Raw genomic sequence first — 13,320 nt, forward strand, 5'->3', positions numbered from 1 at the left:
ATGCAGGCAAAGCCAGTAAAGCACATGAAGTAAAAATAAATAAACAATTTTTAAAAGAAAAGAAAAATGGGTACAGACAAAGAAAATATAGCTTAAAAACAGTAAAGTATTTAAAGAGGCAATAAAGTAATATTAAAAAAATAAGTCACATAAAGATGGAAAATACACAGGGTGCCTGGATACTGTATGGTGCTTTGCTGACTTTGAATTTTTAAATGCTAATGAGCAAAAACAAAGCTGCTGAGAGACATTGAATTATGGAAACTTCTAAATTAAGCCAACCTATATATTTTAAGAATGTCTTAACTCAAAATGGAAGTTAGAAAACATGTTGCATTAGGGGAGAGGCTATGCCTTTGTTTCTACAGGAAACAAAAAGTTATGGTTCTCTTCAAAAATAATGAAGATCAAATTTGATTGGGGGAGACATTCTGAAACTCTTGGCTACAGACATGAAAAAAAGAAACCAAGAAAAACTATGCAACAGGTGATATATATGTTGATCCCTCTACATGGGAACAGCTCTCAGACTGGATGAGACTTGATAAATCTAGTTGTCTACAGAGTCCTTTTGACTTATTATTACATGTCAGTCTTTCATATGGCATGGGTAGAGATTTATATTATAGTTTCACTATGCAGTCCAAATGAACTTATAAAAGTAACAGATGTCTTTTATCTGCTCAAACATAAAACAAAAAGTCATCTTTAGCTGACTCGTACACACCGTGTTAATGCAGAAATATGTCACCTTCAAAAGTTTGTGTTTTTTTTAAAGGACCAGACATCAATGAAAACAAGTAGCCCATGTGATCCAGCCTCTCAGAATGCTTCAGATGCACTTTCCTCAACATTCTATGTTCAGAACAACTTCAAAGCTGCTCGCTGAGGTGGTCCAGCTTCACAGACTACTCCAGAAATGACTTCAGATAAGCTCTACACTTTCCCATCACACAGAGATTAAACAAAAAATAACACAGCTAGTTCTCCCAGAACTTGACCATTAGCCCAATTTTCTCAGGGTCCCCTAGAGATGCTGTTGCCCCCCAGACTGAAGGAAGCACTCTAGGAGCTGGAGAGATGGCTCAGTGGTTCTTCCAGAGGTTCAATTCTCAGCACCTACACGGTAGCTCACAACTGTCTGTAACTCCCTTACATATTTGCAGCACCAATGCACATAAAATAAAAATAAATTATTTTTTAAAGAACATGATGCCCACACTTTCAAGAGGTGGGATGGATAATTTTTTTGGTCATTCGGTGGGTTATAGATGTTTGTCATCATTTAGCAGGGTTGGTTACAAGTTACTATTGGTCATGGTCATGAAAAAGCTGAACAAAGGAGATTAGATTCAGGGATCTCTTTCTAAAGGGGAAAGGGGAAATAGAGTATAGAAATGATGGTATAAAAGGGTGCATTGTTCATTCTACTTTTGAACAACCACTAGTTTTTGTATATTGATAACAAATTTAAGGTTATTTTTTATTATATTGTATATATGTTTCTACTCTTGTTTAAGGTATTACACCCATGCAGCTCATTTTTAAATGCAATGTAAAAGTTCTAGTCCTTGGAAGCTATTATTATAAACCATTTATGTTGTAGAATATTTGTATACTGTGTGAAGATATTTTGCTATGGTTGGTATAATAAAAAGATGAATGGCCAGTAGTTAGCCAGGAGGTATAGGTGGGATTTCTGGGGATAGAAAGGGCGAGGAGGAATCTAGGTGTGCAGGGAGAAGCCAGGAGACACAGTGAGAAAACAGGAGGTGCAAGATGGAAGAGAGAGCTGGGCAGTGGTGGCGCACGCCTTTAATCCCAGCACTCGGGAGGCAGAGGCAGGCGGATCTCTGTGAGTTCCAAGCCAGCCTGGTCTACAGATTGAGTTCCAGGACAGCCTCAAAGAAAAATATGGAAGAGACAGAATGTCATGTGATAGAACATAGATTAGTATAAGTGGATTAATTTCAGTTTTACGAGTTAGAATAAGCCTAAACTATAGGCCAAGCTTTCATAATGAATGAGTCTCTGTGTCATTATTTATGAGGTGGCAGCCCAAGGAAAAATCCAATTACACCTTCCCTCTCTTCCAGAGCCTCTTAGAAAATATCATTGTTATCCATGGAAAATAGTGCTTACAAAGGAAACAGAAACCAAATGCTTTTCTTGTAATGCAAGAAATGTAACTCTTTTTCCATTTTTTGTTTTTTCCAGACAAGGTGTCTCTGTGTAACAAACAGCCCTGGCTGTACTGGAACTAGTTTTGTAGACCAGGCTGGCCTCGAACTCACAGAGATGTGCCTGCCTCTGCCTCCCAAGTGCTGGGATTAAAGGTGTATACCACTATGCTTGGCTGAAAGTCCTCACTTTTAAGATCCTTACTTTATCCAAGAAGAAAATATTTACCAACGAGCATCATAAAGGTGTGGGCTGGAGTTTCCACACCATTAGTAGGGGGTGTGAATTGGTACAACTACTTTGGAAAATTCATCTGCAGTACCTACCCAAATTGCATATATGTCCTCCTTCTGGGAAAATCCTACAAGAAATGAGAGTTCAGGTCCACCAAAAACAGATGACGATCACAGAAGTATTGTTTGTAATTACAAACAAAAACAGAAGCAACATTTTCAAAAGGGGTTCTGAGAATTGAACCCAAGGGTTTCATGTATACTAAGCAAGTACTCTGCTATAGAGATACATCCTTAGTCCAGGAAGAGCTTGAATGATCAACAAGGGAATGTATAAACACACAGAAAAGAGTATCACATCAGAGAATGGCAGCCAGCGCTGTTTTCAAGAACTACATTACAGGGAACAAAGTCTTTGCTCACAAGCACTGTTGAGTCAGAGAGGCTGGAGAGCCGTCTCAGCAGTTAGGAGCACTTGCTGTTTTTGCAGAAGGCCTGGGTTTGCTGTCTAGCACCCACAGGGTGGCTCACCATCATCTGCAGATTCATTTCAGGGGGAGCTGACCACCTTTTCAGAGCATCACAGGCACACATGCGGTGCACGTGTGCAGGTCAGCATTTGTCCCCATATAAAAACAAGTGATACAGAAGGTAACTGAGCATGAAGGGAGAGTTAGGGGTGCGCCTCATCTATGTGAGGCCCTGAGTTTGATTCCCAGCATTGAAGACAGAGAGGGGAGGGGTGGGGTATAACAATGATTTCCTTCTTGTGCATTTCAAAAACAGGCAAAAGTAATATAGAGTTTGAGATATCAGAGTAGTGGTCACTTTGAACCTGAGTCACCCTGTGTTTTGACCCCCTCCCATGGTTACGAGGACATACTGATATATAACAGATGGATGGACTCGGAAGATTGTGCGTATTTGTTGTCTGTGTGTTGCATTTTGATTCTGGAGAGGGATATAGACATTTCCTAAGAAGGAGTCCAGTGCGGTTTGAGTGTGGTTCCCAGTGCTGCTCTGATAATACCAAGCTACTTCCCTAGATCCCTTTAGCCCTTCAGAAAGTCTTTTCTGCTACGGAAAAGGCACTAATAGCATACACAACCAAAACCTTTTGCATTAACATAACCTGAAAAGCAAAGCTATGTATTTGAAACACACCTATTTACATATCTGTTTAAGAAAGGTAAAACGTCTATTTTCCCACCTTTTTTATATCCTACATTTTTTACTTTGTAATCCTTATTTTTTTAAACGATAAGAAATAATTTCTGCTCATTATATTGCAAATATTTTCTCTATTTGTCGTCGATGTTCAAGCCCTAATCCTAAGCGTTAGAGCCGAAGGGGAAGTAGGTTACCGGGCGCCAAGGCCAGGCCGTAAGTGCCTCCCAAGGCTGCAAAACTAGGGCAGGGCCGGATCTTCCTCAGACTCCCAGAACTCTGTTTCCAACTTAAATTCAATCCAACCCCTCATCTTCCCAAACAGAAAGCCGACGCGAACCGATCTGAACTGGGTCAGAAGGGGACCTTTTCTTTATGGTTAACGTTTTCAATTACAACTACCACCCAAGAGGTAATTTGGGAGGGCAGTCCTCAGAGTCCTTGAAAAATCTCACTAGGGTTTAATCCTACAATAAGAATAAAAGGACAGCTAATATTTTAATTTGTAAATCCGTTTTGGATAGTATTTACTAAGTAACTAGCCATTGATCTAACCGAAAATTGGCACAGGTGGGGGTCACCAGCGGGGCGGACTGCTCTAGCAGAAGATGCCGTTTTTTTCACATTAGAGTTTACTCGGTCAACCCACGTCTCAAAGAGGTGAGAACGCCACTCCTTGAGAATCCACAGAAGCCAGGGAACTAATCAGGGGGTCCCGGGCCGCCTGTGCTGCTGCAGTTTCTCCAGGGCTGGCCGCCCGCATCCAAACCCAAGCCTAGGCGAGGCGGCCTGGGGACTGCGAAGGAGTGCTGCGGTGGAGGGTGGGAGCGAGGGCGGAGGGGGGGCTAGACGAGCCGCAGCCAAGTTCACCGCTTGCGCGGGAGGGCCCGAAAGTGGGGAGGGACGCGGTGGCCAGGGGAGCGCAGGGGCGGGGGTGCGCACTCAGCCGGGGCGGGGAGGGGGCGAGGGGGCCTTACCGAGCAGAGGCAGTCGGCCGCCGCGCCGCGTCAACGCCCGCATGGCCTCCGGAGCGCGCGGTACCCAAGCCACCAGCCCAGGCTGCGATGCGGCTCCAGCGGCGCGCCGGGGGCTGCAGGTGGCTCGCCGAAGGATGCGCGTCACCGACCGCAGATTCCCTCGGACTGGTGCAGAGCAGAGGGGGAGGAACCTCTCCCCAGAGGCCGGGGCAGCGCGCGAGCCCCTGGGCTGCCAGGCGGGCAGAACTGGCGCAGCACTGCGCCGAACCCACGTGCCTGCCGTGGTCCGCAGCCTGCGCTCCTGGCGCCCGGGGCAACCCGACTGCGGCGGGGGGAGACTGGGTGTGGTCCTGCTGGGGAAGTTGCTCGGACTGGGTGGCTCGGGCCGTATTGCGGTTCCCGGGAGTCCCCGGACCTCTGCTTTAGATTCCAGAGCGTGAGAAGAGCGGTGACCCACAGACCTCCCTCTTTGCGCGGGCATCTTTGACGCCCCATGAAGGGTGCGGAATTGATGCCACACACTGGCGACTCCGAGGGTTTTATTCCTCGCCTGGTAGATCTTCATTGTGAACTGATTTTCTTTGTCTTCTCCCTCTTATCTCTTAGGATAGCCAAGACTCCATCTGCCTCCAATTCAGAAAAACAGGCTTGGTTTCAATGTCAACTGCATAAACTGTGGAGGTTAAACACGCTCAAACAAATTAGTGCATCTCAAAGTCCTCTCCTACTTCTGGCTTTTAGTCTCATAGTGTTTCGAGGTGACAGTTGTTTTCCATACTTCAGGCTGAATATCGAAAGCTCAGGCTAGCCGCCCTGGCTTCTCCATCCAGGAGCCCTCCTGAGCCATTTGTCCTCTTCGTCCTAGATCCCTCCCCACAATGACAGATGTGGATCAAAGGTCGGTAATATCTCTCCACCACAGCAGTTCTATGCTCTTCATTCTTTTAATAGTTTTCTCTTCAGGCATGGCCATTGTGAATCTACGACCTCGGTCATCACTGTTTCTTCTCTGCTGCAGTCCACAGCAATTATCAAGTTTCTCTCTAGGGCAAACTTCAAAGTGACTTCTAAAACGCAGTCACTGTGGAAAATGACATGGGCTTGGTGCTTTAGGTATTTTAAGCTTATATGACCGACCCATCGACTAGGCTTCTGGAATTGCAGCAGGGACACGAAGGAACATTCCTACACTCCTGTCTACAGGGGCATTATTCACACTAGTGAGACTGCGCTGACTTGTGGCCGGATGGAGAAAATGTACAAGGAGGACAATTCTGATACAGCACGGGAATCTTGAGGACACTGTGCTAAAATTTGCAGAGACAGAAAGTAGAAAGTAGCCAGGCAGAGCTGGCTGGGGGTGGCAGAGCATCGGGCAGGTATTGCGACCCCCGGGAAGGGACCCCCCGACCCACGGGGATGAGGTGATGAGGGTCGCTACTAATTTGGTGGGCCTTCACGAGCAGATCCGATCTGAAAAGTAAACTTCAAGAGGTTAAAGGAAACAGGCTCAAGACAACGTTCGCTGATCAAGAGCCTTTATTTTTGGGGGGCACTGGAACTTATAGAGGAAGAACCTCAGGGGGGTGGTACAAGCATCTCAGGGGGTGGTACAAGCATGTCAATCAAGTCTCAACTCAAATATACACCAAATACGGTAAAGACAAAGCTGTAGTTTTCCATCAGTCATCAGTTGCATTCCACAAATGCTTGTCAGCATAAGTCAGGTGCAGGAATTAGGGAGGAGTCGGAAGTATTCAACAGAACCCTTTAATCTTTTGTTAACAAAGACAATTACTCTGTAAGGGTTACTTCCCTCTGGCTAGGCAGGTGGGCTGCCCTGTGTAAATTTAACTTTTATTGTTAGCCTTTTCCTTTGTCTCAAGGGCATGTGTGCTCGTAGTCACGTAGTCAGAAGGCCAAGAAACGGTTGACAGACTCCATTTTGTTCAAGGTTCTAGCAGTCCCCAACAAGGTATCTGGTGACTACAGGGTTTTATTTTATAGGATGAAATGAATTGCAAAATGTGTGAATGTGTTTAACACACCAAAATGCACACTTAAGATGGTTAAGATGGCCGGGCAGTGGTGGCTCACGCCTTTAATCCCAGCACTCGGGAGGCAGAGGCAGGCGGATCTCTGTGAGTTCGAGGCCAGCCTGGTCTACAGAGTGAGTTCCAGGACAGCCTCCAAAGCCACAGAGAAACCCTGTCTCGAAAAACCAAAAAAAAGAAAAAAAAATTTAAAGTTTGAAAAGGACATAAACCAGATCATATGACCCCCTTCTGAGTCTTAGAAATAAATTCTATGTATGTATGCTGAAAGCATACACCAAAGTCCAGGAAGATGCCTCTGACTTGTGGCCCCATGAGTGAGACAAAGATGGAGTCACCATCAGAACCCTAGTTCAAGCTGGAAGCTAGGAGAGGCTGAACCCACTGGAATTCCAGCTGGCTTCCATCAAAGTCCCTGCTTCAGACTTATCCACACTCTGTTGACCCCTCCCATCAGAGAATGACCTCCAAAAGGATATCTCTTTACACTGACAAAGCCCAAGACAAGACCAGAACCCAGCATAAAAAGAACAAGTGTGTTCCCTGACTAATGAAAGTAAAGGGGAGTCCAGCCAGAAAGGCAACTTCCCAGCCACAGTTTGAGGGATGGAGGTGAGGTACAGGGTAAGGGAGGAGGATAGGGGGCAGAACGACTAAGAAGCAGGAGGCGATTGCATATCCTGGCTGGGGTAGGCAGTTTATAGTCTGGTACTTGTGGTCATGATAATATGTCTTTTACAAACATGCTTACTTTAATAAGTACTTATTTTAATAGTAAGTACTTGATAAATTTAAATGCTATTCAGTAAATATATTTAATAAAAATTTACATTTAATAAGCCGGGCTTTGGTGGCACACGCCTTTAATCCCAGCACTCGGGAGGCAGAGGCAGGTGGATCTCTGTGAGTTCGAGGCCAGCCTGGTCTACAGAGTGAGTTCCAGGACAGCCTCCAAAGCCACAGAGAAGCCCTGTCTCGAGAAACCAAAAAAAAATTACGTTTAATAATAGTCTGAATATTCAATTATGGCTGTAAGTTTTAGTACTTAGTATTTTAAAGCTTTGAACTCATTCATACATGTTCATAGTGGAATCTTGTTCTGCCAACAGACTTGAAGTAATGGCCACATCTTAGGGTGTGGCTTCAGTGTTGCAGACGTGACCCCTTATAAGGGAGAGGGAGGCTTGCTGGAGCTTTCTTGGGTTGTGGTCAGAGCATCCTGAAGGGCAGACACTGGACACTGCACCCCCAGGTGGGGTTATTTATCATCACTGTGTGAGTGCTTCCCAAATAAATACTGTCAATTCTTTATTCAGGCATTCATGAACTTCCTTTAACCTGCCTTCACATATTGTCATTTTATTTATGAATCTAATGTAGCTTGAAACTTTATCATTTTCACTGTATGTTGGTTAGTAATCATCTTATTACATTTAAATATTGAATTTAAGTCCCTCTAAACATTAAATACCTTCACCAATTTTTCCTAGACATATGTCTTATACTGTTCTATTGCTATGAAGAGACGCCATGATCAAAGCAACCCTTATAAAAGGAAGCATTTAATTGGGGCTGGCTTACAGTTCAGAGGCGTAGTCCAGTATCATCATGGCAGGGAGCATGGCTGCAAGCATGGTGCTGGAGCAGCAGCTGAGAGCCTGATCCACAGGTCAGGAGAAAGAGGGGAGGGGAGGAAGGCAAGATGGAGAAGAGTGGGTCTGGTAGAGTACCATGGGCTTCTGAAACCTCAAAGCCCATCCCCAGTGAAACATTTCCTCCAACAAGGCCACACCTCCTAATCCTTCTTCAAATAAGGGCAGTCCCTCATCACTAAGCATTGAACTATGTGAACTTATGGGGGTCATTCTTATTCAAACCACCACAGCACAAGTCATCCATTAAATATTTCTCAGTGCCTCAAACACTTAATAAAAATCCAATCAAGGTTCTTCAGTGTTTAAGTAGTATTTACATGACTAAGACAGATTTTGTAAATTTAATAAGTAAATTCCATTCAGTGTTTAAACAGCAATTTCAGACTTACCTATATCATTTAAAAAATGTCAACTTATGGGGCTGGAGAGATGGTTCAGTTATTAAGAGCACTTATTGTTCAGTTCCCACAGCTGCCTGGAACTCCACTTCAAAGAGAACCAGCGCCCTCTCTGGCCTCTGAGGGTATCAGCACACACATAGAACACAAACTCACAAAGGCAAACCGACAGTCACATAAATAATAAATACATCTTTTTAAAATATTTTATTTATTATGTATATAGTCTTCTGCCTGCAGGCCAGCAGAAGCACCACATCTCATTATAGATGGTTGTGAGCCACCATGTGGTTGCCAGGAATTGAACTCAGGACCTCTGGAAGAGCAGTCAGTACTTTTAACTGCTGATCCATCTCTCCAGTCCATAAATATATCTTTTTAAGATTTATTTTTATATGCATTCATGTTTTGCCTATATATATATATCTGCGTGAGGGTGTAGAATCCCCTGGAACTCAAGTTACAGACCGTTATTAACTCCTATGTGGTTGTTGGGAATTGAACTCAGGTTCTTTGGAAGAGTAGCTAGTACTCTTTACCACTGAACCATCTCTCCAACCCAATAGACGTATCTTAAAAAATAAAATTTCAGCTGGGCATTGGTGGTGCACGCCTTTAGTCCCAGCATTTGGGAGGCAGAGGCAGGCAGATCTCTGTGAATTTGAGGCCAGCCTGGTGTACAGAGCAAGTGCCAGGATAGGCTCCAAAGCTACAGAGAAACCCTGTCTCGAAAAAACAAAAAAAAATTAATAAAATAAAATTTCAATATACAAACGAGTCTAACATGTTAGATTCCCTCGAAACATATAAGATACCACAAATCATGAAGAAAACACAAGTTATTCAAATAATTACAAAATTTGGTAACACCTATATGAACATACTAACAATGTACACTGGCATAAATTGACTTATTTTTTAATTATATCCATTTAAAGTTGTGGGCAATGTATGCCATGGCTCACCTATGGAGGTTGTAGGACAACTTTCAGGGGTCTGTTCTTGTCTTCCACTAAGTAGCTCTAGGGGATCAAACCCAAGCTTGGTGGCAAGTGCTGTTACCTACACAGCCATCTCTCTAGACTATTCATGGATTTTTATCATCTAAAATCTTTCTGGGGCTGGAGGTATAATTCAGTGGTAGATTTCTAGTTTAGCTCTTGCAAGGCCCTGGGTTATGTCATCAGCAAGGAAAAACACAAACTGAAAAATGTGTGGGTGTTGTGAGTCTGCTTACCCCACTACGTGGAGTTCAGGTTGCTGAGGTACGTATCTGTGATTATTGGTTATTCACCTAGAGCCAGAGGGAAAGCTTAGGGCCCATTGTTACAAATACAGTGCCAGGTGGACTGTGACAGACAAACACACCATCAGGCAGAACTTACATGGAAAGGAAGCTTTATTGGAAAGGGAGTGGGGAGAAGGCGGTGAGGGGGACAGAACAGACAGGGATCTGTCTGCCTCCTCAGAGAGATGGCAGAGAGAGAGAGAGAGGGAAGTAGGCAGAGTTTTCCTCTTAAAGGGCCAGGGTACATACACCTACCATGCAGGGATGAGAGGGATGAGAGGTGGGACCGGGTTTGCCTGGATTACAACATCCATTCCAGGTCAGCTTCACAGAGGCCAGGCTCCACTTGGGAGGGCACTTCTTCAAACCGTGCTTTGTTTGTTTGTTTTTAAGTTTTTACCTTTTTGTTTTGTTTCGTCTTATTTTGCTTTTCAAGACAAAGTTTCTCTGTAGCTTTAGAGCCTGTCCTGGAGCTCACTCTGTAGAAAAGGCTGGCCCTGAACTCACAGAGATCCGCCTGCTTCTGCCTCCCAAGTGCTGGGATTAAAGGTGTGTGCCACCACCGCCCAGCTAAGTTTTTGCCTTTAATGAAATGGAAAGACAAGATATTTCATGACACCAGTACTAAGTTTTTCCAGACCCGGTATATCTCCAATTATAATAATAGACAACGTTTTCTAAAATTCGGGAGCTAGGTTTGTTGGCCTGTATCTGTAATCCCATGAGGTTGAGGAATGTCTGAACGTTAGTCAGCCTGGGCTACACAACAAGACCCTATCTAAGAACAAAACAAACAAAAAACCGGGGAGGGTGGGTAGGGAGATGGCTCAGTCAGTAAAGTGTTTGTCACCTAAGTCTCAGGATCCCAGAACCCAGAGCACTGGACCTACTGAGCTATCCACCTGCTCCCATTTATTTCCTTAATCAGGTTCTAACAAACATGGCCAGAAGAGGGCGCTGGTTCTCTTGGAAGTAGAGTTACAGGAAGTTGTGGGCAGGGTGTGTTGCTGGTTAGAGTCCCTATAGCCCCTAAGGGGTTTACTGTCTTTGTGGGAGAAGATGGGGAGAACAGACTCTTGTCCTTACCTGACTGGCAACTGGGTCTGGAGACCTCTGGGAGCATCTTTATCAGTTAGGTGACAGATAGAGCCGAAGTTTAGCCAGTGTGCTGACATTATCAGGCAACCATACACTGATTTTTTTTTTTTCAGGTATGTTTGTCACAGCAATGGAAAATGAACTGACATAATTGTTAGGATACTGGCTGGAAGATAGTATAGAAGAAAGAGAGACAACTGTTCTAGTGACATTTTTTATACTTTTTGGTTTCTTTAACCAGCCCTTCTGGTTTTTATTATTTATTTATTTATGTCTGTCCATTTATTTTTAGACAGAGTCTCACTCTGTAGCCAGGTTGGCTGGAACTCACTATGTTGCCTAGGCTGGCATGAACTCATGGAATTCCTCCTGCTGAGGTTATGGGAATGACTTTCTCCCCTAGGTGCTGGGGACTGAACTGAGGGCCTTGGTGCATACTCTACCACTGAACTATACCCACAGCCCCATTAGCCAAGTCATTATTTATCATCATCATCACCATCATCTCCATCACCATCATCATTTAGATGGGATTTTGCTATTTGCACCCTGGGCTGGCCTCAAACTCAAGGCAATTCTCCTGTCTCAGCCACCTGAGGGTTGGAATAGATAGCACAGCTAGGCTTTATGATTTAGTGTCAGGGAAGAAGAAAGGCAGAGTCACCAGCCAGATGCAGAGGAGGAAGGAGATGAACATCCGATGCTGAAAAAAGAATGTCTGGCAGTTTCCTCTGTGAAGTGGGAACCCTGAAGGACCATTCTGTCCCTTGGCAAGTTCAGCAGTCACTTTCCTATGGATCCTGTATGTCCAGTTTATACAGCTTATAGTCAAGCAGTCTAGACAAGATCAGTTTATTGTCCAAATGGCAAAGAGGATGTCCATCATCCTCTTTGAAGTAATTGGTGATGCCAGGAGTAAATGAGTCTCATTGTCATGAAAAGCCCTAAGCTAACAAACCATTTTAGACGTCATATTCTGTAGGTCTTTGAAAGGTTTAAAGAATACCTATACATCTGAAATATCTCTATATATCTAGAAAACCTAACTAACATGACTACAAGTTTGATTATCCCAGATGACTATTAATCTGTATTTCTTAACTACACATCACATTTTAAAGGAGCTGTATAAACATAATACCTTAAACAAGAGTAGAAATATACATATAAAAACTGACCTTAAATTTGTGTCAACAAACCAAAATCCATACCGATCTTTTTTTTTTTTTTTTGGTTTTTCGAGACAGGGTTTCTCTGTATTGTTTTGGAGGCTGTCCTGGAATTAGCTCTGTAGATCAGGCTGGCCTCGAACTCACAGAGATCCACCTGCCTCTGCCTCCCGAGTGCTGGGATTAAAGGTGTGCGCCACCAACGCCCGGCCCATACCACTTTTAAAAAAAAGATTTAGTATCTGTGTCACATTTCCTACAGAGTTTGGACCAAATTGGACATTTAATACTATATTTCAAGTGCTATACATCCACACATGGGTAGTGGCAACCATATTACACAGTGCTGTCTCATATTTTCTGTGTGAAATCCAGAAAGTATCATCTATACATATTACAAATAACAGTCATATTATGTGTAAATATAGTTTTGCTTTTTCCAAAACAAAAACTTTTCTTTATTATTAGTTCAAACTCTTCTATTAAAGAGAAAACAAAAACTAGGGGTGGAGAGATGGCTCAGAGGGTAAGAGCACTGATTGCTCTTCCAGAGGTCCTGAGTTAAATTGCAGCAACCACAGATGGCTCGCAGCCATCTGTAATAAGATATGGTGCCCTCTTCTGGCCTGCAAGCAGACATACATGCAGGCAGAACACTATACATAGAAATAAATAAATCTTTAAAACAAACAAAGAACCTAACAAATAATGGTAATAGCAAGCATCCATGTCTAACTAATCTCCAATCCTTGCCTAGGAGGGCTTTCTTTCTTTTTTCACTTTTATTCTATAATATTGCTGCCACTTTTTTTCCCATTGTTACTGAGTTGTAGATTGTCCTAGTTAGGGTTTCTATTGTGATGAAACACCATGACCAAGAAGCAAGTTGGAGATGAGTTTGTTTGGCTTTGACAATGTAATCTATCATTGAAGGAAGTCAGGACAGAAACCTGGAGTCAGGAGCTGATGTAAAGGCCATGGAGGGATGCTGGTTATTGGCTTGCTCCTCATAGCTTACTCAGCCAGCTCTCTTATAGAACCCAGGACCACTTGCCCTGGAATGGCACCACCCACAATGGGCTGGGCCCTCCCAAATCAAT

General features: G+C 43.7%; 1 protein-coding gene across 2 annotated transcripts in view; it reads right to left on the reverse strand.

Moving 5' to 3' along the window:
* The window catches only part of Flt3 (fms related receptor tyrosine kinase 3), a 79,022-nt gene extending 74,175 nt beyond the window's left edge, over positions 1 to 4,847 (reverse strand). The window contains exon 1 of one of the 2 annotated variants that reach the window (XM_040751381.1): positions 4,559 to 4,847. In XM_040751381.1, the coding sequence (XP_040607315.1) occupies positions 4,559 to 4,601 (43 nt within the window). In that variant the 5' untranslated portion in view covers positions 4,602 to 4,847. The remainder of the gene's footprint in view (positions 1 to 4,558) is intronic. The other variant, XM_040751382.1, reaches the window with a different exon arrangement.
* Between the last annotated feature and the right edge of the window lie 8,473 nt (positions 4,848 to 13,320).

Source organism: Mesocricetus auratus, unplaced genomic scaffold (genome assembly GCF_017639785.1).
Source record: "Mesocricetus auratus isolate SY011 unplaced genomic scaffold, BCM_Maur_2.0 Super-Scaffold_100008, whole genome shotgun sequence".
NCBI lineage: Eukaryota > Metazoa > Chordata > Mammalia > Rodentia > Cricetidae > Mesocricetus > Mesocricetus auratus.